Source organism: Mesoplodon bidens (genome assembly GCF_964165515.1).
Source record: "Mesoplodon bidens genome assembly, chromosome: 9".
NCBI lineage: Eukaryota > Metazoa > Chordata > Mammalia > Artiodactyla > Ziphiidae > Mesoplodon > Mesoplodon bidens.
The window spans coordinates 20,362,424-20,384,386 of NC_138166.1; the positions used below are offsets into that span (position 1 = coordinate 20,362,424).

The 21,963-nt window shown below is 52.3% G+C and overlaps 1 protein-coding gene across 1 annotated transcript in view; it reads right to left on the reverse strand.

Moving 5' to 3' along the window:
* The window catches only part of GCK (glucokinase), a 55,226-nt gene that overhangs the window by 32,197 nt on the left and 1,066 nt on the right, over window positions 1–21,963 (reverse strand). The window contains exon 2 of the mRNA XM_081244263.1: window positions 15,192–17,880. Within this exon, the coding sequence (XP_081100389.1) occupies window positions 15,192–15,236 (45 nt within the window). The 5' untranslated portion in view covers window positions 15,237–17,880. The remainder of the gene's footprint in view (window positions 1–15,191; window positions 17,881–21,963) is intronic.

Sequence of the window (21,963 nt, forward strand, 5' to 3'; positions counted from 1 at the left end):
ACTGGGGTGAGGGGATAAATAGGGTTCTGGCCCTGGTATGCCTTATGTGGGATCTACTAGTTCCACGGATTCACTCAGTGGCCACTTCCCTGGATCCTGAACATATAATTGGAATGGATTTACTTAGCTATTGGAAGAGCCCTCACAGTGGTTCCTTGATCCATAGAACGAGAACATTTGTAATAGGAAAGGCCAAGTGCAAGCCCTTGAAATTGCCATACACACACACACACACACACACACACGAGCCAAAAGAAAAGTGTCAAATCCTGGGGAAATGGCAGAAATGATTGCCATTCTTAATGACTCAAAGGGTGCAGGGTGTGGGTCACATCATATGATCATTAAGTTCTCCAGTCTGATCCCTGAAAACTGAATGGATCAGGATGGATGGCAGTGGACTGACTACCACAAATTCAGTTATACAATTGCAGCTGAAGTGCTGGATATAGTATCTCTTCTAAAACAGATTAACACAGTTTATAGTAGGTACATAGCAGGCAGCTATTAGTCTGGCAAATTTATTGTTATGGACTGAAAGTCCCCCCAAAGTTCATATGTTAAAGCCCTAACCCCCAGTGTGATGGTTGTTAGAGGTGGGGCCTTTGGGAGGTAATTAGGTTTAGATGAGGTCATGAGGGTGGGGCCACCATGATAAGATTAGTGTCCTTACAAGAAGAGGAAGAGACGGCAGCTCGAGCTCTCTGCATCATGTGAGGACACAGTGAGAAGGTGGATATTTGCAAGCCAGGAGGAGGGCTCTCACCAGAACCCAACCCTGCTGGTACCCTAATCTCAGACTTCCGGCCTCCAGAACTGCGAGAAATCAATGTCTGCTATTGAAGCCACCCATACTGAAGCTATGGTATTTTGTTACGGCAGCTCAAGCGAAGACATTCATTGTTTTACAATTCCCTTCAGGAAGGAAGAGCAGAAGCAGTTTGCACCCACATGAGATGGATAATAGTATTCAGTCACAGTCTTGCTCCAAATGATGTGAATTCTCCTGCCCTCTGTCACAGTACAGTCCCAAGAGACCTAAACCATCTGGTCTACACAGACCACAGAACATTATATTGAGTCACCATATTGATGACACCATGCTAGTTGGACCCACCGAGCAAAAGGGGCAAGTACCATGGATGTCCTGGCGAGGTACACCAGGAAAAGACTCAGGGGCCTGCCACATCAGTGAAACGTGTAGGGGCCCAGTGGTCTGGACATGCCAAGGACAATTGCTTTCAAGTGAGTAACAAATGATTGTGCCTTTTTCTCTTATCGCTAAGAAAGGTGCATAGTGCTTGATAGGCCTCTTCAGATTTTGGAAGCAGCATATTCTGCCCTTGGCAATACTGTTCCAACCTATTTACCAGATGAAACAGAAGGCTGATAGTTTAAGTGGAGACAGAGAAAGAAAGGGCTCTGCAGCTAGTCAGCCACAATCAGCCCTGACTCTGAGGCCATGTGACCTGGCAGCCCTGATATCTGAGATGTTACACTGTGTGAAGTGTGATAAACCCCCAGAAGAAGGTCACAGACCAGACCCCGGGCTCTGGACCAAGGTCCTGCCAACTGCAGCAGAGAACCAAACACCACCTGAAAGGCAGCTCCTGGCCTGTCACTGGGCATAGGTAGAGACAGAACATCTGACCATGGGACATCGAGTGACCATGTGGCCAGAACTGCCCGTCATGAGCTGAATGCTGTCAGAGATGCTAAGTCATCAGATCGGGCAGGCCCCACAGCCATCCATCATGAGATGGAAGTGGGGCATCTGCAATCAGGCTCAAGCAGGTCCAGCTGCAGGAACAGCTGGCCCAGACCCACCTGTCACCTACCACTCCTGCACCGATGCCCCCGTGCCCCTCTCTCAGCTCACAGATGGCCTTCCCTTTGCCTGGCTGTGGAGGAGGGCAAAAACCCACCCACGCTTGGTCCACGGCCAGGTCAGATTGGCCGGTTGGTACAAGCTGGGAGTGGGCTTCTGCTGCACCGCAGTCCCACTCAGGGGTGGCCCCAGAAGACAGCGGTGAGGAGAAATCCTCTCAAGAGCCTGAGTGTGGGGCAGGGCACCCAGTAACTCACTTCGCGAGGAGCGAGAAGTGGCCCAAAGGTCAAGGTATGCAGAGACCATGGACAGGGGTGAACAGCTTAGCTGGAAGGAGAGAGATTAAGAGGACTGGGGACAGGAGAGGTGTGGGGAGGAGGCGTACAGATAAATCCAGGTGCGTGGGAACAAGTTTGAAGAGCTACTGCCTGTGAGAAACAATCTGCCAGAGAAGAGGCACTAGATAAGCACGTGGAGGACAGACCAGCAGCTCCTTACGTCCGCTCAGCGTTTACACGATGCTCTCACAAACTAGTAACAGTGGTGGCGGAGGTGGAAGCTGTGTCTACAGCCGAAAGCATAGGCTCCCTTTTGCCAAGGCTGATCTAGCTTTTGCTGCTGTCAAATGTGCGACCTCACAGTATCAGGGACTGACCCTAAGCCCCTGGTGTGACACTGTTCCTCCAGGAGACCAGCCAGCCACGACTCGGTGACAGGCTGGCTACCCTGGACCCTTCCCTCTCTGGAAGGCGCAACAGTTCACCTGATATTTCAGGCATGCATCTGCCTTTCCTACATTCAGTGTTTCCGCCAGTTCCACCAACCGAGGAGCCACAGAATGTCTGATCGACTGATGTGAGATCCTCCACAACACGATCGCAGATGAAGGACCCGCTTCACGGCAAAGGAGGCTCGGCAGGCAGTTAGCACACGGTCCACAGGATCCACTAGTCCTCCCACCTAGAAGCTGCCCCCCTTATACAGTGGTCAAACAGCCTCCTGAAGGTACAACTGAGCTGTCAGCTTGAAGATGCTCCCCTATAGAAGGGGCAGGTGTCCTCCAGGGTGCAATGTCCTCTTTAATGGCCACTGGGTGATGCTGTGTCCCTAGAAGGTAAAAGACATGGGTCTGGGAACCAAAGGCTCTTCATCACTCCCCCTGACCCATTTGGGGAATTTGTTCTTTCTGTACCCATAACCTTACGTTTTGTGGGCCTAGAGGTCCTGGTTCTCAAAGGAGGGCTGCTTCCAGTAGAGGAACAAGGAGTCCCACTAAATTTAAAGCTATAATTGTGACCTGCTCACCCATGCTCCTGTGCCAGTAGCCAGGCAGGCAGAGAACAACAGCCAAGGCCAAGGAGCTTGACTGGGTACAGTGAAGGGCACTGGGTCTGGGGTGGCTGGAGTGTGGCAGCGGATTTCAGGCCTTGAGGCTAAACTCTGGGCTCTGCCCTATGAGGGTCTGGCTCTGCGCTGAGGACACGGGAGGTTCTGTGCAGGGAACTGCGCTTAGATGGCTCACTCTGGAAGCAGTGGGAAAGTGGGCTTGCAAGGTGAGGACCTGAGGTGGGACGGCCAGCGGAGCCAGGAGTGGGGGTGAGGATGGTAGAGCAGAAGGGCTGCTGGGGCCAGCTGGCCAAGGGGCACACGGCAAGGATGGGCTACGCAAGACAGCTGAGAGCAGGCCTGTGAGTGTCTTGGTGAGTGGAGCTGGGCTGCGCGGGGGCCACGCTGCTGTTAGGACAGGCATGGACGGGGTTCAGGCCGGGTGTGCCCAGAACAGGACCCTCGTCCTGTGTCCCTACACCAGCCCTCTGCCTCCTGAAGGCAGCTGATTCTAGCGTCTCGGGCAGCCAGCGCCTTGGGCTGGGCCGGTCAGATTGCACGCACCCTGTGGATCTCCAGTGTGTTCATGGTCCCAACGAGCCCCAAGGAGTCCTTCCTGGGAATCGTGTCTAGCGGGACCTCACAGGGAAGAGTTCTCCTTTCTCTCTGGTTATAAGGCTGTAAGGCTGTGAGCCTGGAGCTCCTATGACTGGGTCCCCATCGTCAGGTGGGGAGAGTGATGCCAGCCACAGACAGGTGGACAGGGGGCCTTGGCTGCCTTTGAGTCTCAGATCCTGCTCCCCAAAGCTGCCCTCACCTCAGCACATGGAGCTTGGTCCCATCAGGCCAGTCCAGCCCCTCTTTGCTTCCTCTGGTTCCACTGAGTTTGCGTTGCTTATGGCCAGGGATTCCTGACGATTCCCTGGGTGACCACCTGTCAGAGTAGCTGTGACCTGTGCTATTGAGGGTGGTAGCCACTGGCTACATGTGGCTCTTGGGCACTTGAAACGTGGCAAGTCCACACTGGGAGATGCTGTACGTGGAAAATACACATGGCTTTGGAAAGCCATATGAGCCATAGCATGTGAAATATTTCATTAACAGTTTTTATGTAGATTACATATTTCAATGATAATATTGTTGTTTTTTTCTTGGCTGTGCTGCGCAGCTTGCAGGATCTTAGTTCGCCAACCAGGCATGGAACCTGGGCCCTCAGCAGTGGAAGTACAGAGTCCTAACCACTGGACCGCCAGGGAAGTCCCAATAATATTCTGTTTATAGTGGGTTAAATAAAGCATTATGAAAATTAATCTCTCTACTGCTTTTTACTTTTGTAACGTGCCTACTAGAAAATGCTGCGTTTCCCCTAGACACTGATGTGCAGGGGTATGTGCCTGTATTGAGGGAAGGCTGACACCTTGAGGGTCACCCGTCAGACACAAGCAGGGCACTCGGCCGTGGACAAGGGGAAAGGCGGGGGACTCCTGCCTGTTCCTGGCGGTGCTGTCCCTTCGTCCTCACGGGCCAGAAGCGTCAAGTCCTTGCCCCTCCCCTAGGAAAGTGGTTTTCTCCTGTGCTGCAGGGCCTCATGACCCAACGTGTCCCGTCCTGAGTGTTCTTCCTGCCTCGAAACCCTCATGGGCACATCCCATCTGGGCTGGCTTCCCCCACAGGCCCCTGTGCAGCATTCCCTTCTTACTGGCCTTCCTGGCCAACCCACCTGGAAAAGATTGAAAAGGAAGGGCACGCTGTGCACCTCATCCCAAACTCCCTAAGATGTCCAGGAGCCACTTGCCCTGGTTCTCAGTCCCTTCCTTCTGCTGTTTATGGGCCCCCAGGCCCTCCCCTAGCCTGGCCTCTCCTGCCCTCCACTGGGCCACGCAGGAGACTGGTACCAATTCCTGAACGTAGGGAAAATGCAGGCTGTGACCTTGCATGGGTCTGGGCTTGGGCAGCCTCCTCTTTTGCCCTCCTCAGGGCTGCCCAGGAGGGGGAATAGCTCTGTGTGGTTTGTTTTATAAAATTTTGATTAAAAGTGTCAGAATTTTTTTTTTTGGGCTGTGCCCCACAGCATGCGGGATCTTAGTTCCCTGACCAGGGATCAAACCTGTGCCCCCTGCAGTGGAAGTGCGGACTCTTAATCACTGGACCACTAGGGGAGTCCTAAAAGTGTCAGAATTTGATTAAAAGCGTGTGTGCGGTTGGTCAGGGCGGGTGTGGGGGACGGATATCTACAGCTGAAAAGAAAAAGTCCTCGAAGCCAGTGAGCCAAAGGGTGAGGCAGGCAGGCGGGGCTGTGCCCGTCACTGAGGTGGGGGTGGGTGGCCACCCTCCCCAAGAATTCCTAGTCCTTGGAGTCTGTGAAATGTGGCCTTACATGGCAAAAGGGACGTGGCAGCTGTTAAGAACCCTGAGATAGGGAGATGGTCCGGGATTATCCCGTGGGCCCAAGGACATCATAAGCATCCTTAGAAGAGGGAAGGGGGAGGCAGGAAGGTCAGAGAAGAAGATGTAATGACAATGACGGAAGCAGAGATCGGAGGGACGGAGGACGCAGGGTGAGGACTCCGCATCTTCTGGAAGGGGGTGCATCGCGTTCCTCCTTCCATCTGTCTACTTGTGGGACTTCTCTGCGCTTCTACTCACGGTGGAAGTGTTGTTCTGGAAAGGTCGGCGCTCGGTTACCTAGCATGAGGGCCCCGCCCTGCTCGTGCCTGCGAGAGGCGCACACTCAGGGACTCACACCCATACAGCAGCCCAGGGGGGCACTGTACAGGAGGGGAAACTGAGGTATGGAGGGATTTCAAAGTCGCTGGAAAGGGGGAGAGTGAGGGTGAGCCTGCAGCCCAGCCAGGCGCAGGCTGGGAGCAGAGGGCAGTCCTTGGAGGTGGAGCTGGCCTCCTTCCCTTCTGGGTGCTCAGACCAGTTCTGCTCTCTGGGGACTGCTAACGAGGGAGGGTCTTTATCTCCTCCCCGTCCCTCACCTCCCCTGGGGGCAAAGGATGGATCTGCTGGGTCCTTACAGGCCGGAAGCACTCCACCCAGGTCTGTTGCTGATGCCCTGTGAGGGGCAAGATAGATGGGCTCCAGGCTAGGCATTTACAACTGGCCTCCTGTTTACATTGCTTGGGGTGAGAAAAAGATGGGCTTCAGGTCAGACATTTACAACTAGCCTCCTGTTTGCACTTCAAAGTAGAAATAACAACAGAAACGAGGTAAATAGCCAGGCTTTGTCTCCTGAAGACACTTTAAGATAACAGTCATGACAGGAGCAGAGAGGGGCTAAACCCTGTTTGAGGAAAAGATCAAGAGGTCACATATTTCCCATCCTTGGGGCAAGGGAAACACTACACATGCGCAGAAAGTCTCCTTGGGGGTCAAAAAGGAGGGGGCGCTACCCCATAATATGTGATGCCAAGGCCCCCCATAGGCCTCTGGGCCGGAATCCATCATGAAAGAAAGGTGAGCACGCACGTTGGGGAGGTCCTAGGGCAGGTCAGGTGTGGAAAAAGAAACCAGGTAATTGGCCAAAGGTAAACAAAGACCCGGAAGAACTGCCCTACATGAATGCTTTAACCGCTTCTTTACCACTCTCCTCATTAGGGGGGACGCCCACACCCTTGCCCTCCGGGTGTGCATCTCTGCCTTACTTCTGTCTTAACTAAACAAACGGTTTCTCTGTGTGCTCTCCCACTTGTTGTACTGTGTCTCTAATAGTCAACTTGTACCCGTTTTTACAGTTTTTGCCTCCTTGAGAAATGCATTTTTCACTGGGTGCAAGGGCCAGGGGAATTTTGTTTCTAGCCTCTAGCCCCTGGTGGTCTAGCAGCTAGGATGCCTGGTTTTGATCCAGGCTGCCCAGGTTCAATTCCTGGGCAGGGAACTAGATCTCGTTTCAAGCTACCATTCACTGCCGTCTCTCCGAAATCAAACAGGTCTCCTGCCTGGGCAGGGTGGCCGGCATAGTGGGCCCCCGAGGGATGGGCAAGCCCAGGGTGCCCAGCGTGGAGGACCACAGACTGTGCCGAGCTGGCTCACCACTCAACACCCAGGGTCCTGCCCAGGGCTCAGGGGTCTGCTGAGCTGTGTGTGGCAGGGGTGTGTTGGAAGGTCAGCAGGCATCTACAGGCATTCACGGGACATAAGGCCATGGTCCTGAATGTGCTTCCCCAAGCACACTATGCTAGGACGCCTTGGAGGGGCGGGAGCAAAGGAGACAGTGTAGGCAGTATCAACCCTGGAGCGGTGAGTAGTGGTGGCCAGAGCCCTGGGGCCTCTCAGAAGCTCCTGGTCCCCGTGTCCCCATCTGATAGACCTCCAGCTACACCTCACAGAAGTCTCCACACCCAGCCTAGGTGGCACACGCTGCTATTGCCCCATTTTGTAGACCAGGCGGGTGAGGCCCAGAGCCGCGCAGATCTCACCAGGCCTCGAGGGAGCTGGCTCCAGAGCCCATGCAGGCTCTGCCCTCTCCAGGGGCCACCCCTGGGCTCATGAAGCCACTGCCTAAGAACAAATGCTCTCACTGAACCCAGGTCTCCATCACTCACCCTGTGTGACTTCAGCAACTCACGGGGCTTCCCTGCCTGCAAAGCCCTCCTCTGTGAAATTAGGGGCAGGGCAGCCTCCGAGAACCATCGCCGAGAACAGCCAGTGGTTGAGCAGTGGGCAGACCTGGCCAGCGGGGACTTTGGAGCAAGGGCCCATCGCTGGGGCTCTTCCCCTCGGTGAGACTCCTGCTTGGGTACAGCACCAGTGGGGGAGACTTGGAAGACCTGCCCACTGCTGCCAGCTGTGCAGGTGCAGCCTGGTGGGGGGCAGCCGAGGGGGGAAGAGCAGATATGGATTGAGCGAGACGAGTGAAGAGCAAGTGCGGGGATGAGAAGGGGGCGGTGATCAAGAGCAGGGCAGCAGCAGGTCCTGAGGCATCGGGGCCCAGGGGGAGCCGGCCGTCCACCCAGAAGGGTGGGTTCTCTGGCATGGTCTGCCCGCACACCTGGTCCTTTGTCCCCCTTACCCCGCAGGACCACTCGTATTCTGGGTACACACTCTGGCCTTTACGGCCTCTGCAGCCCCGCTCCCCCCAGTGCCCCTCCCAATCACCCCCCTTCGGTCTAGCACATGACTGGGCTGTCAGCACCAGGCAATTCCCGCTGGTTCCAGTAGCTGGGGGGACCCCCGGCACCCAGCTCAGCGTCCGGGAGCTGCCCTGCGGGGAGCCTGTGGAAGGCTCAGAGCCCAAGCATCCTGGCCCACCCCAGCCCTCAGGACGGGACCTTCTGGCGTCAATGGCCGGAGGAGGATGAGCCAGACTGGCTTTCTCAGGGGTCGGGGAGAGGCCTGGGCCAGGAGCTCAAGTCTCGTGGAGAGGAGAGCCCAAGACCCAAAGAGAGAAAATGTGAACACGTGTTCGAAAAGCAAAAAAGACCATCTGAATCAGGGGGAAGTGGTCCATATTCTGGGGTGGAAGGTTCATCTCTCCCCAAGTCAAAACCCCCATGGTGCTTTTTATGAAACTTGACAACTGGCTTTAAACTTCACTGAGAAAGGGGAGGCAGGAGCTGGCGCCACAGCCGTATCTGAAACGTGAGTGGCTGCAGTGAGGGATTCCTTGGAGCAGAAGTAAACAAACAGAAATGGACCCTCATCAGGCACATGTACTTGCTGGAACTTCGTCCCATAAAGCTGGCTTCTCTAAACAGCTCGACGGCCTGCACACAAACTGGTCACCAGGTAACGGCTGCTCTTTCAGAAATAAAGGAATAGAATACATGGCACAAGAGAGGAGATGGTGGTGGTCAGACGACCAGGGGCCTTGGTGGATGCCAAGAAGCTTCCCGGGAGGCCCCTGGAGGCTGAGAAGGGAAGTGGCCTGGGAGAGGAGGGCGTGGGCCCAGCAGGGAGCCCTGAGCTGAGCAGAGCAGGGGTGCAGAGGAGGGACCCGAGGGGACTCCAGTCTGGGAGGAAGCTGGGCAGCGGGCAGACCCAGCCCTGAGGGGCTGATGTGGGAGGCAGCAGGGTTGGGGGGGATGAGGGGGTCTCTTCTCGATGTGCACCCAGCCCGAGACAGAGAGAGGGACAGAGACACAGAGAAGCAGCGAGAGACACAGTGACAGTGAGACACACACACAGAGATGAAGAGACAGAGAGACAGACCTAGAGACACAGAAAGAGAGGGAAAGAAATAGACAAAAAGAGAGAGAGGGAGATAGAGACACACACAGAGAGACGCAGAGACAGAGACAGAGAGACAGGAGGAGGAGAGAGACAGAGAAACAAAGAGAGAGCCGCGTCCTCCTGAGGATCAGCGTCCACACATGAGAAGTGAGATGAAGGTGGAGGGGCTGGGCCAGGCTAGGCCTGCCCCTCCGTCACAGGGATGGGGGCACATGGGGAACACGCCTGGGCTGCCCCCAAAGGCTGCAGCGCAGCCCACAGTGGGGGCCCCAGAACCTTCCCTGGAGGGCCTCCCTTGAATGCAGCTCTCCCCTCTCTTGCCTCAGGTGGCTTCAGGGCAGAAAGCACTCTGTGCCTCTCTCCCGCTCCCACCCTCCAGTCCTGCTGCTGCAGGAGCAGGCGTGGGCCTGGCTGGGTCTGCACTGTGTCTCACTGCCAGGTTCCCTTGGCCTGCTCCTGACCCAAAAAGCCACAGTCATGCTGGGGATTTTAGGGCTCTTCCTGAGGTGCCTGGACCCTGAGGCCTGGGACGCAGGCAGCTTGCTCAGCTCTCCTGGGGCAGTCTCTGCTCCACGGCCTCCCAGCCCAGCCCCGTCACGGGACCGCAGGGACAATGTCTCACACTGCTCAGAGCCAGCGGCTCCTGGCCAAGAGGGGCCCACGGCAGGCAGGCACAGCCCCAGCCCCTGTTGCTGAATCCATACCAGCCACGGGGAGCCTGGTTGCCCCCACACTCAGGGTCTTATCACCGCTCTGCTCAGTGGGGCCATCTGCTCCTCCCTGCGTAGGCCCCTTTCCCAGAGCACCTGCTTGGGGGCCACCTGGAGCTTCGTGTCCTCCTGAGCATCTGGCAGTAGCAAGGTCTCCAAGGGGCTTGGGGGGCGGGGCATCTCTCCTGCTGGGGCCCCAGATCCACTGGGACAAGTCCTGCCAGGGAACCTGGATGAGCATGCCTGCCAAGTGAGGCAGAATCACCCTATCTCTGAGCCTTCTCCTTCAGCAGCGAAGTGCCCAGGGCAGCTGAGGGGGGCTGAATGGAGGGAGGTCAGTGCCCCCTATGGCTCTCACCCCCACTCCTCATGCTATAGACTGAACTGTGTTCCCCCAAATTCATATGTCGAAGCCCTAACCCCCAGTGCATGGTGTCAGGAGGTGGGGCCTTTGGGAAGTGATTAGGGCTAGATGAGGGCACGAGGGTAGAGGCCCCACAAGAGGAAGAGATCAGAGCGCTCTCCTTCCCCCCCGCAGCTATGTGAAGCCACAGCAGGAAGGGAGCCCTCCCCAGAATCTGACCACGATGTCACCCTGATCTCAGACTTCCAGTGTCCACAACTGTGAGGAAGCAATGTCTGCTGGTTAAGTCACCCAGATGGCAGCTGGGCAGACTAAGACACCTGGAGTGTTACCTTCCCAGCTTTCCTCCTGAAAAGTGCTCCCCAAACCCACCACATAAAGCAAACTGTACGGGCTCTAGAGCCCCCATCGCTCCCGCCCACCAGCAGAAGGGCACAGATGAGGGAGGGGGAAGAATAGACCAGGAACTTCCAAAGTGGCTCCCATGACCCAATTTCAGGTCTCCTAGAAGTTGTGGCCATCAAGAGATAGAACTCCATAGCAACCTACATGTCCACTGACAGATGACCGGATAAAGAAGACATGGTACATATATACACTGGAATATTACTCAGCCACAAAAAAGAATGAAATAATGCCATTTGCAGCAACATGGATGGATCTAGAGATTATCATACTAAGTGAAGTAAGTCAGACAGAGAAAAACAAATATCTTATGATATCACTTATATGTAGAATCCAAAAAAAATGGTACAAATGAACTTATTTATAAAACAGAAATAGACTCACAGGCATAAAAAACAAACTTATGGTTACCAAAGGGGAAAAGGGACGGAGGGATAAATTAGGAGTTGGGGATTAACAGATACACACTGCGATATATAAAATAGATAAACAACAAGCACCTACTGTATAGCACAGGGAACTGTATTTCACATGTTGTAATAACCGATAATGGAAAAGAATCTAAAAAAGGATATATGTCTCTGAATCACTTTGCTGTATACCTGAAACATTGAAAATTAACTATACTTCATTAAAAAAAATTTTTTTAAGGAAAAAGATGATATTTTTAACCCATTTACAGATGATAAAACTATGGGGAAAAAAAGAGAGAGCTCCATGCCAAGGGAATGACTCTGTAGTGGGGTTCCACAGCCACAGGCTGGAGGCGAGGGGAAGCAGCATCAGTAGGAGCGGGCCTGCCCCCAAGGAGCTCTAAAAAAACCATGTAAGAAGCTGCCATGTCCCCAGGGAAGCCACTGAAAACGGTACTGAGGCCACACACTCTTGCAGATTATAGGGGGATGACCACGGGTGATCCGACAGGTCACAGAGGCAAGATGAACAAGAGAAACAGAAAGGGCAAAACCAGGACTGCCCTGGTGGCACAGTGGTTAAGCATCCGTCTGCCAATGCAGGGGATGTGGGTTCGAGCCCTGGTCCGGGAAGATCCCACATGCTGCGGAGCAACTAAGCCCGTGTGCCACAACTACTGAAGTCCGTGTGCCTAGAGCCCGTCCTCTGCAACAAAGAGAAGCCACCGCAATGAGAAGCCTGCTCACCGCGTCGAAGAGTGGCCCCCGGCTCGCTGCAACTAGAGAAAGCCCGCGCGCAGCAGCGAAGACCCGACACAGCCAAAAATAAATAAATAAATAAATAAATAAATTAAAAAAAGAAAATAGAATGAGCAAAACCAGCAGCACTTCAGTTCCCTCCAAAGCAACCTGAACGCTCTCCTCCTGGGAGCCTGTGGTGGATACAGCCCCAACCGACCACTCCAGGCTACATGCTGGCTTGGGGTGGGTGTGGCACTTCCCAGGGATGCAGGGCTGGACCTGGGTGGGCCTGGCAGCAAAACCTCAGATCCTTAGGATGGCCCTGAAACCAAGCTGAAGCGCCCCCGCCCGCTCCCCCAGCCCCCAGACAAGAGGTGGGTCCTCTGGGCAGCCAGGACAGACGGGAGGGGTGTGGACATCGCAGCCCCATGCCTCCCTTTTCTGGCCCTGGCACCTTGCTAGCTGGCACTCTAAGGGCAGCCAGCACAGGCCTAAGACAAGCGAAAAAAATCAGTAATACTCAGGCCCTCTTTCTTTAGAAATTTGGCATTTTGCTCATCGTAATTTTTTGCATTGATTTTGATTCTTCAGAATTTGAATTAGAATATTATTTATCTTGATGACTGATGTTTTTGGTACCCCCTAAGGCATGTGCCAGAGGCGGTGCCTCCCTCTCCTCTCTGCCCTGACAAGGCTGTCAGTGAAACACTCCTCCCTCCCCCACCAGCGATCTGGAACCAGCCTGGCTCCTGAACTGGGGCCAGCACGCCGCATGTGTGGAACAGAAATGGTTTACCGCGTGGAGCACTGTGCCCCTGGGACAAACGAGAAGGGGGCGTGGGCCAGCCCCAGTCTGACGTGGTGGGCTCCCCACACCAGCTCCCCACGGCGAGCCACAGGCCCCACCTCTCACTGTCGCCACGCCAGCTCACTGCTTGTGCCAAAGACCCCGCCTCCCCTCTCCCCAGCTGGCCTCCACGGCCCCTTTGCGCAGGATTTCTCATCCAAACTCTGGCCATCGCCCCAGGACCCAGCAGACGCGGGCTTCCTGCTGCCTGCAGCTGCGGGCACCCCGACCCAGGCTGGTTGTTTTTCTCCCAACATCATTAGCTCTGCCAGGAGCGGAACAAGCCCAGTGTTTATGCTGACCTCGTCATTTCACAGAAGAAGGAGAAGAAAAGACATGTGAGGAGGAAACCATGCCAAAGGGACTGGATATGGGCCCTCTCCTCCATCTCCCCCGCCCTGCCTGGCTTGGGGGAGCAGGCAGGCTCTTCCCTCTGCCCTGTCACCAGCCCTGGCTCCGCTCGCGCACAGGGCTGGCTCACAGGACGTCTGGATTTTTCTTTGCTTTGGAAAAAGTAACTGCTCTCCACCCCTCACCAGGAGCAACGGCCCTGAGGTTTCTTAGGCAGAGATTCCTGCAGGGAAGCGCAGGCATCTGAGACCTTTCGTGATGTCTGTTGAGTCTTGCCTCATGGCTGGGCAGTTGGTTCTGCCACCAAGATCCCAGGCCCCAAGCCCCCCAGCTGGGGCTCTAAACTCCCCAGACCCTCTACCCAACAGAGGTCACCTCCCAGGCCTCCTGGCAGCCTGTGACTTCCAGGTCACAGGGCCGGAGTCTGGAGCAGCAGGGAGAGGACCTGGTCTGCCCAACGAAGTCAGTGTCTCAACTGGACAGCTACACGTAAAAGAATGAAATGAGAACACTCCCTAACACCATACACAGAAATAAACTCCAAATGGATTAAAGACCTAAATGTAAGGCCAGACACTATAAAACTCTTAGAGGAAAACATAGGCAGAACACTCTATGACATAAATCACAGCAAGATCCTTTTTGACCCACCTCCTAGAGTAATGAAAATAAAAACAAAAATAAACAAATGGGACCTAATGAAACTTAAAAGCTTTTGCACAGCAAAAGAAACCATAAACAAGATGAAAAGACAACTCGCAGAATGGGAGAAAATATTTGCAAATGAAGCAACTGACAAAGGATTAACCTCCAAAATTTACAAGCAGCTCATGCAGCTCAATAGCAAAAAAACAAACAACCCAATCCAAAAATAGGTAGAAGACCTAAATAGACGTTTCTCCAAAGAAGACATACAGAGTGCCAACAAGCACATGAAAGAATGCTCAACATCATTAATCATTAGAGAAATGCAAATCAAAACTACAATGAGATATCATCTCACACCGGTCAGAATGGCCATCATCCAAAAATCTACAAACAATAAATGCTGGAGAGGGTGTGGAGAAAAGGGAACACTCTTGCACTGTTGGCGGGAATGTAAATGGATACAGCCACTATGGAGAACAGTATGGAGGTTCCTTAAAAAACTAAACATAGAACTACCATATGACCCAGCAATCCCACTACTGGGCATATACCCTGAGAAAACCATAATTCCAAAAGAGTCATGTACCACAATGTTCACTGCAGCTCTATTTACAATAGCCAGGACATGGAAGCAACCTAAGTGTCCATCGACCGATGAATGGATAAAGAAGATGTGGCACATGTATACAATGGAATATTACTCAGCCATAAAAAAGAACAAAATTGAGTTATTTGTAGTGAGGTGGATGGACCTAGAGTCTGTCATACAGAGTGAAGTAAGTCAGAAAGATAAAAACAAACACAGTATGCTAACACATATATATGGAATCTAAAAAAAAAATAGTCGTGAGGAACCTAGGGGCAAGATGGGAATAAAGACGCAGACCTACTAGAGAATGGACTTGAAGATACGGGGAGGGGGAAGGGTAAGCTGGGAGAAAGTGAGAGAGTGGCATGGACATATATACACTACCAAACGTAAAATAGATAGCTAGTAGGAAGCAGCGGCATAGCACAGGGAGATCAGCTCGGTGCTTTGTGACCACCTAGAGGGATGGGATAGGGAGGGTGGGACGGAGGGAGACGCAAGAGGGAAGAGATATGGGGACATATGTATATGTATAACTGATTCACTCTGTTATAAAGCAGAAACTAACACACCATTGTAAAGCAATCATACTCCAATAAAGATGTTAAAAAATAAAAATAAAGTCATTACCAAAGTCAATGCCTCATAATTCACTCCCAGCAGGTCGTCCCTAAAGCACCTGCACATACAATCAGATACTGAGGCACAAACACTTGGTCAAGTTAAACAAACCACTGAATACAGGAACGTGTAAGAAGCATTTCTAGAAAACCGAATGCAGCAGAGAGTTACCTTTTCCTTCTTGGCGATCTCCATCCTGGCTCTGTCATCCAGCATTTGTACCGCAGCCCGCCCGGGGGAGCTGGAACCCCTCAGTGTTCCCCAACGGGCTTCCAAGGCAGAAATATCCCCAGGCTTTTCCCAACCAAGGGTCACGGCCGGCCCGAGTGTCTGGTAGAATATGGTCCACCTTCTGGCTGGCTTCTGGCTTGAGGTTCAATCACAGAGTTTCCTCCTTTTCATTGTTCTCCAGCAAGCCTGCCAGCCTTCTCTTCTGGGTCCCAGTCGGGACCCTTCCCCACTGAGGCCTTGTCAGGCCAGGTATGGTCGGGGCAGGGCCATTGCCGGGCTCCAGAGCTGGTCAGCACTGGTCAGCTTTCTCTCCGGGCTGTGCTGAGCTGTGACGGCGTGGTGTTCTCTAGACAGACTCAGCAGAAAAGGTCCTCTTTCCTCCTGTGGCTGGGGGACAGCTTTTGAGTAATTAAGTTGTGGGCGACTGTTCTTTTCTCACACCCCAACCTGCTTCCCTGAGGCTCAGTCACGGCCCAACACTTCCTGCTCTGACCAGGTATGGAGTGGGGAATTCTCCTGCCAAGGCTTTCTGCGCTCCTGCGAGGGCCCACGCTGCCATGGCAACCAGGAACAGGCCTCTGCGCTCACACCCTCCAGCCTCTGCAGGGCTGACCATCCTGTCATTAGAGCTGCCATGCAGAAAACTGGGGCTGATGGCAAAAGGCCTCCATCCCCATCACCATAGTGACAGCCCAATCGCCTTATCACCGCAGACTTTGCCACCTGTCCAGTTCCCAGGGCAGGGTCACAGGGTCTTCCAAATTCATGTCCTAAGGAGGAGAGGCCCCCTTGAGTCTGGGAACCAGAGGAGAGGGAGCAGGTGGCTTAGCCAGTGGCATTGCCACATGTGCCCAGGCCACCCTCAAGCTTTGGTCACTGCCTTCCCTGACTACCATCTGGAAATATGAGCTCTGCTGGGATCCAGCAGAGGGAAAGAGAAGGAGTGGCCAGTGAGACCTCTCCAAATGGATACGCTGAAATATTTTTAAACCAATTCCGTATTGATGGTCATCTGGGCAGTTTCCGTTTTCCCCTGTTATAAATCTTGGCCTTTTACCAGGGTCAACACGTGCATGTGTTTCTTCTGGATGCTTCCTAGAGGCTGAATTGCTAGGTCCAATGCTGGGCACATTTTATGATTGTGCAGACAGGACTACACTGGCCCCTTCAAATGGCTTCACCAATTAATCCTTCCGGCATCATTAGGAGTTTGACTCCATGCTGGCCAGTCCTTGAGATGATGAATCTTTATAACTTTTGCTTATCTGACATCTCATTGTAATTTGAATTGCAAAGTGCTGGACACCTTTTCATATATTTATGGTTATTTGTATTCCTTTTTCTAAGGATGATTTGTTTATATTACTTAACTGTTTTGTTACTGAATTGTCTTCTACTTTTCAGTTTGTATAAACTATTTTTATATTCCATCCATAATATCTATTAATCCTTTTCTTGTTGAATATGCTGTATTACCTATTGCTAAACATATGGCTTGATCAATGCTGTCTTTTAACACACAGAAGTATTTCTTTTTTATGAATTTGTCTTGCTTTCTTTTTTTGAAGCTCGTGTCTTGTTAAGAAAAGCATTTCTGGGGGCTTCCCGGGTGGCACAGTGGTTGGGAGTCTGCCTGCCAATGCAGGGACCACAGTTTATGCTCCATCGTTGTATTTCTCTGTTGTGAGGGAACAGCTCTGCTCTGGTCACCTTGCAGGTGTCCTCAAAGGCCACCAGGCCAAGTCCGGGACCACAGCTAATCTGAGCCTGTCAGAACACTCTGTGATGCTCCAGGAACTGAGGCTGGACTTGTGAGGAGCTGCTCTGAGGCCACCCCCCGACTCTCTTCCACATCTGCCCAGGAGGCATCAGGAGGGTTTCCCCTCATCTCTGGTTCCGAGATGCGAGGCTTTCTGTCCCTGCCCCCAGGGTGTAGCTGTCATCTAGAATGGGCTCCCAGCCAGAGGTGATGCCTTGGGGTGACTTGAGGCGCAGGCATCCAGCTCTCTTTGGTTGGGTGTCATCCTTTCTGGTGCATGGGACAAAGATGGGAAGTGGCACATTTGGGTGCTTTTTCTTTTCTTTCCTTCCTTCCTTCCTTCCTTCCTCCTTCCCTTCCTTCCTTCCTTCCTCTTTCTTCTTTTTCTTTCTTTCTTTCTTTTCTCTCTTTTTATTTTGCTGCCTGTGTCAGCAACAGACTGTCTAAATGTAAAAGTGGCTCTTGGTACTCTGCCTGCCTTGGCCTCAGCTCTGTCTATGAGCTGGATGTCTCTCTGTCCATTCCTGTAGATACTGCACTCTTTCAGTTGGCACTTTTCAGTTTTTTGATATCTGGTGGGAAGGGATCCCTTCCTTTTATTTTCCTACAAAATTTTCTTTACCATAAGGCTTTTATCTTTCATATAAATCTTAGAATCTACTCTTCCCATTTCACTAAAATAATGCTGTTGATAATTTCATTGGAAAGGCACTGAATTTGTGGATTTGGGGATCCATTTTAGAGAACAGACAAGTCTCATTCAGAAATGTAGCCAGTTGCTCTATTTGTTCAGGTCTTCTTTTATGCCCTTCAGGTGAGCTTCATTATTTTTCTCTTATAGATCGTATACATTTCTTATTAGATTTATTCCTAAAGAAAGGAAATATATTTATATGGAGGAGAAATTGTCATTATAATTATACTGATTAAACCATTTATCATTCACAAAGTACTTTTGTATTCATTCTGCCATTTGATCAGACAGTCTTGGGGCAGTAGGCAGGGGTGGTATTATTTTTACCACTTTCAAATGAGTTCATTGACACTGGGGATGTTGAAGGATTGGGCTGCAAAGGCTCACCACCCCCCAAGGACAGGGGCCAAGGCAGTCCTCATGCAGAAGTCCCAGGTCCTGCTGCATAGCCCTGTGGCCTCCTTGGCCACAGATGACTGGAATGTCACCTGATCCAAGGGCAGCCACACTGCATACAGGTCAGAGCCTTGGGAGTGACCTCACAGGAGACATTTACCCAACAGGGACTACTTGAAACAATAGGTGATTTTATGGGGGCCTCAAAGTGGCAGAATCTCTGAACATTCAAGTCTCCATAGGAAAGTCCTGCATCTTCCTCCCTAGGGTGAGGCAGAGGATGGTACATTCCTGGGGGAAGTATCTGCGGGTGCAGGAGGGAGGGAGCGTCTTCAGGGCTCCCCTTGCTTCCTCCCCCACCCCACCCCCGCCCCTGCAGCTCCGGGACCTTGTGCTTCAGCCCCTCACTCTGCTAAGCCCCCGTCACCCCACCTCTCCCCAGTTTAAACCTGCCGACCCTGGTTAGCCTCTCACTTTTTGCCATTCTCCTCCTGCCCTCTTTGTGTCATTCCAGTGAAGTTCATATAAACATATGTATTTCATCTTTTATGTTTAAGCAGAAGTTTGTACCAATACTGTTTGGGGTTCGCTGACCTTTTTAACCTGGGCAAATCCCATTGCTTCTCCCAAGTGTCAAACACGAAGTCCTGGGCTTTGCTCTAATTGGACGGCCTACCCTGCCGGTGTGGGGAGAAGGTCTGCATTGATTGGCTGAGACGTGGGTCAGGCGCCCATCTGTAGACCAATCTCGGAGGCAATAGGGATGGGATTGTGTTGATTGGCTCAGACTTCCTGGCACCCATGTGGAAACAGGCATTGTGGGGCTGGAAGGGGCTGGGGAGGGGGCTCTATCACTTGCACTTTCAGATTTTTAGTCGTGACTTTTCCTTTATGATGACTCCCGTCCTTGCTTTCTGCTCTCAGAGGCCCTGGGGACCAGGCTGCTGTGAGGCCCAGACTCCTCTTTCACGGTGGCCGGCTCTGCCCCTCTCCCAGGGCCTCTGCCTGCCCCCCTTCCCCCCTTCCTATTCTGCAGACTTTCTCCCACTTTCTGTGCAGGGCAGCACCACAGGAGTAAGGGTGCCTCAGGTCAAGTCACCTGCCTAAGTGACCATGTATCCAGAGTGGGCTACACATCCATCCCTAGAGCCGGAGCAGGGGAGGGGTGCCTGGTGGTACAAATACAGCTCCCGGGAAGCCCCTGCAGGAGAGGCAGTTCTGAGGGCGCCTGTCCCTCTACTTCAGGGAGCTCCCAGCTGCCTCCTGTCTTCCTCGGCTGTGATCTCTTCCTGCCCACTGCCTCCAGGTAAACCTTATAGTATACCCGGTCCTCTCCTGCTCTGTCATCTTCTGGTCCCTCTCTGCTGCTGGCAGAGCCATGTCTGTGCCTGTCTTCCCTGTGGCCTGGAGAACCGAGTGGGAGCACAGGACACGTGGGTAAGCAGTGGTGGTAGTGAGCAGCCTTCCTGGCGGCTGGGTCTGCTAGTAGACCCCGGTTGGTGGCATCAAGTCCATGCTCCTTAGACTTGGTGAACTACTAAGAAGGTATAGGGGAGGAAAAATTCTCCTCTGCCCTCTTTGGCTCTCCAGCTGGGCCTAGGAACTAAACTGACATTAACAGGAGAAAAGCATACAGGTTTTATTTAAATTTTTACCTGTACAGAGGCGCCTTCACGAGAGAATGAAAATCCAAAGAAGTGACCAGAGAAAAAGCTTTTATACTTTTATAAAAAAAACAATAAATTTGTGAAGAATTGACAGGACAGCGGGGTTGGGGGTCGGGAGAGTAAACCGCGGAGAAGTGACTAAGGAAAATGAGGGTTGGTTCAAAATAATCAATATGTCAAAGCAACATATTTAAGGTGACATGCTCTGAACTCCTTTGGAGGCCTGACCACACTGGTGGCCCCTTTCAGGGCCCCTTTCCTGGGTAGGCTGTGGAGGCTGGTGTTAGGCTTACAGTGAAAACAGCCCTGCTGCCCTGGCCTTGACTGGCCGGACAAGGGGGTATGGGGACCGAGGCCACTGAATGGCTGGTTTCCCCCCTGGGCTGGGCCTCCTGGAGTATGCCCCTCAGCCAGCTTTTATCCAGCTCCCTAGAGGGTTCCACTGTGCAGCTAAATTGAGCGCCTTCTGAGAGCTGAGTAAAGCCTCGAAGGTGGGTGGCTGCCTGCCTTGCCCAGTGGGGGCGAACTTAGAGAGCCTCAGCCATTTGTCATGGGCAGCCTTGTTCCAGTTCTGTCTGCAGGGCCCAGCAAATGAGGGGGGCCAGGACTCCAGAGAAATGTGCCATCCCCACAAGTGTGGATGCTGCATGCATGACGTCAGCGCCCTGCCCTACAATCTTTTCTATCCCCATAATTGCAGACTTACAGGACAGCTGCAAGAGTGGTACAGTGAAACTCCTGGATACCCTTCATCCTGACTCTTTAAATTAACCATATTTGCTTTACCCTCCATACGTATTATAGATCTGAACCCTTTAAGAGCATGTTTCAGACAGGATGTCCTTTTACCCAAGTACTTGTGTGTATTTCCTAAAAACAAAGAATTCACTTACATAACCACAACACCATGAGCAAAATCAAGAAATTAAAACAGATACAATACTAATCTGCAATCTATAGACCTTCCTCAGATTTCAGCCTACCATCAAATCTCCACTTCCCACAGCCTGCAGGACACCTGTAACCCACCATGACCTCTCCTCCTTTTTGTCATGAACGATAACAGTACACGTAATCATCATTGTTGTTACTTGTTAAACAGCTACTATGACTAGAGCTTGGAACATAATGTCTTATCATTCCCAGCAACATGCTTATGGAAAGGGTATTTTTCCAGTTTTACAGATGAAAGAGAGAAAGAGACTCAGAGGAGTTAATGGTTTGTTCACTTTTGTGGTTTTGTGGTTTGTGGAAGTGCTGGGACCGAATCCAAGTTGGGTGACAGCTGGGGTGCTGGAGTGGAAGGTGGGTCTTGCTATTCAGTAAGATGGATGAGCTTGGGGGGTTGGTAACCACATAGGCCAAGCGAGGCTTTCTGGGGTGATGGAGGACAAGCAAGGCCAGAGAGGAGGGAGAGCGCTGCCAGAGCTGTGAAAGTTTGTTACATGTTTTGGTGTCGACGTGTGCCTCTTAGGAGCAATTTCCTTAACCTGAATCTCAGTTTCTATGTCTGTAAGGTGGTAATAATATTCTCCTCTGTTTCTGTGAGGATTAAATGAGGGCGCATACGGAAAGTGCTTGGTGTAAGGGAACTTCAAGACAATTACTATTACGTGTCACGTGAATACATTTAAATCTATTCCAACCCAACGCCGTCCTCCTGATTCCTCCTTTTGTACGACTTTTAGTGGCAAAGGAAAAGGGACTTTGAGAACTGTCTTCAGAAATGGCTCTCACCCGCCCCCTATAGGTCAACCATGTCAGCGCAGACAGGATGGGGCTGCACTAACAGCTCTCCACCTTCCGTGACACTGGCCTGGCGTTGGCCAAAGTCTGTTCTTAACGTTTAGTACCAACATGGAGGGGATGTGGGAAAGCTCTCTCCACCCTCTGCACTTGGAAATAGCCAGGGAAGAGGGTCGGTGAGGCAGGTGCTGAGTGAAAGCAGGTGGTGGGAACTTCCTTCAGCCACAGGAATATTTAGAGCAATGGTTCTCTAAGCCACTGCTCCCCAGGGTGCATTTGGCAATGTCCAGAAACACTGCTGTATTTTTATTTATTTATTTGTTTGTTTGTTTATTTTTGGCCACACGATGCAGGATCTTAGTTCCCGACCAGGGATCAAACCCGTGCCCCCTGCAGTGGAAGCTCAGAGTCTTAACGACTGCACAGCCAGGGAAGTCCCACCAGAGACAT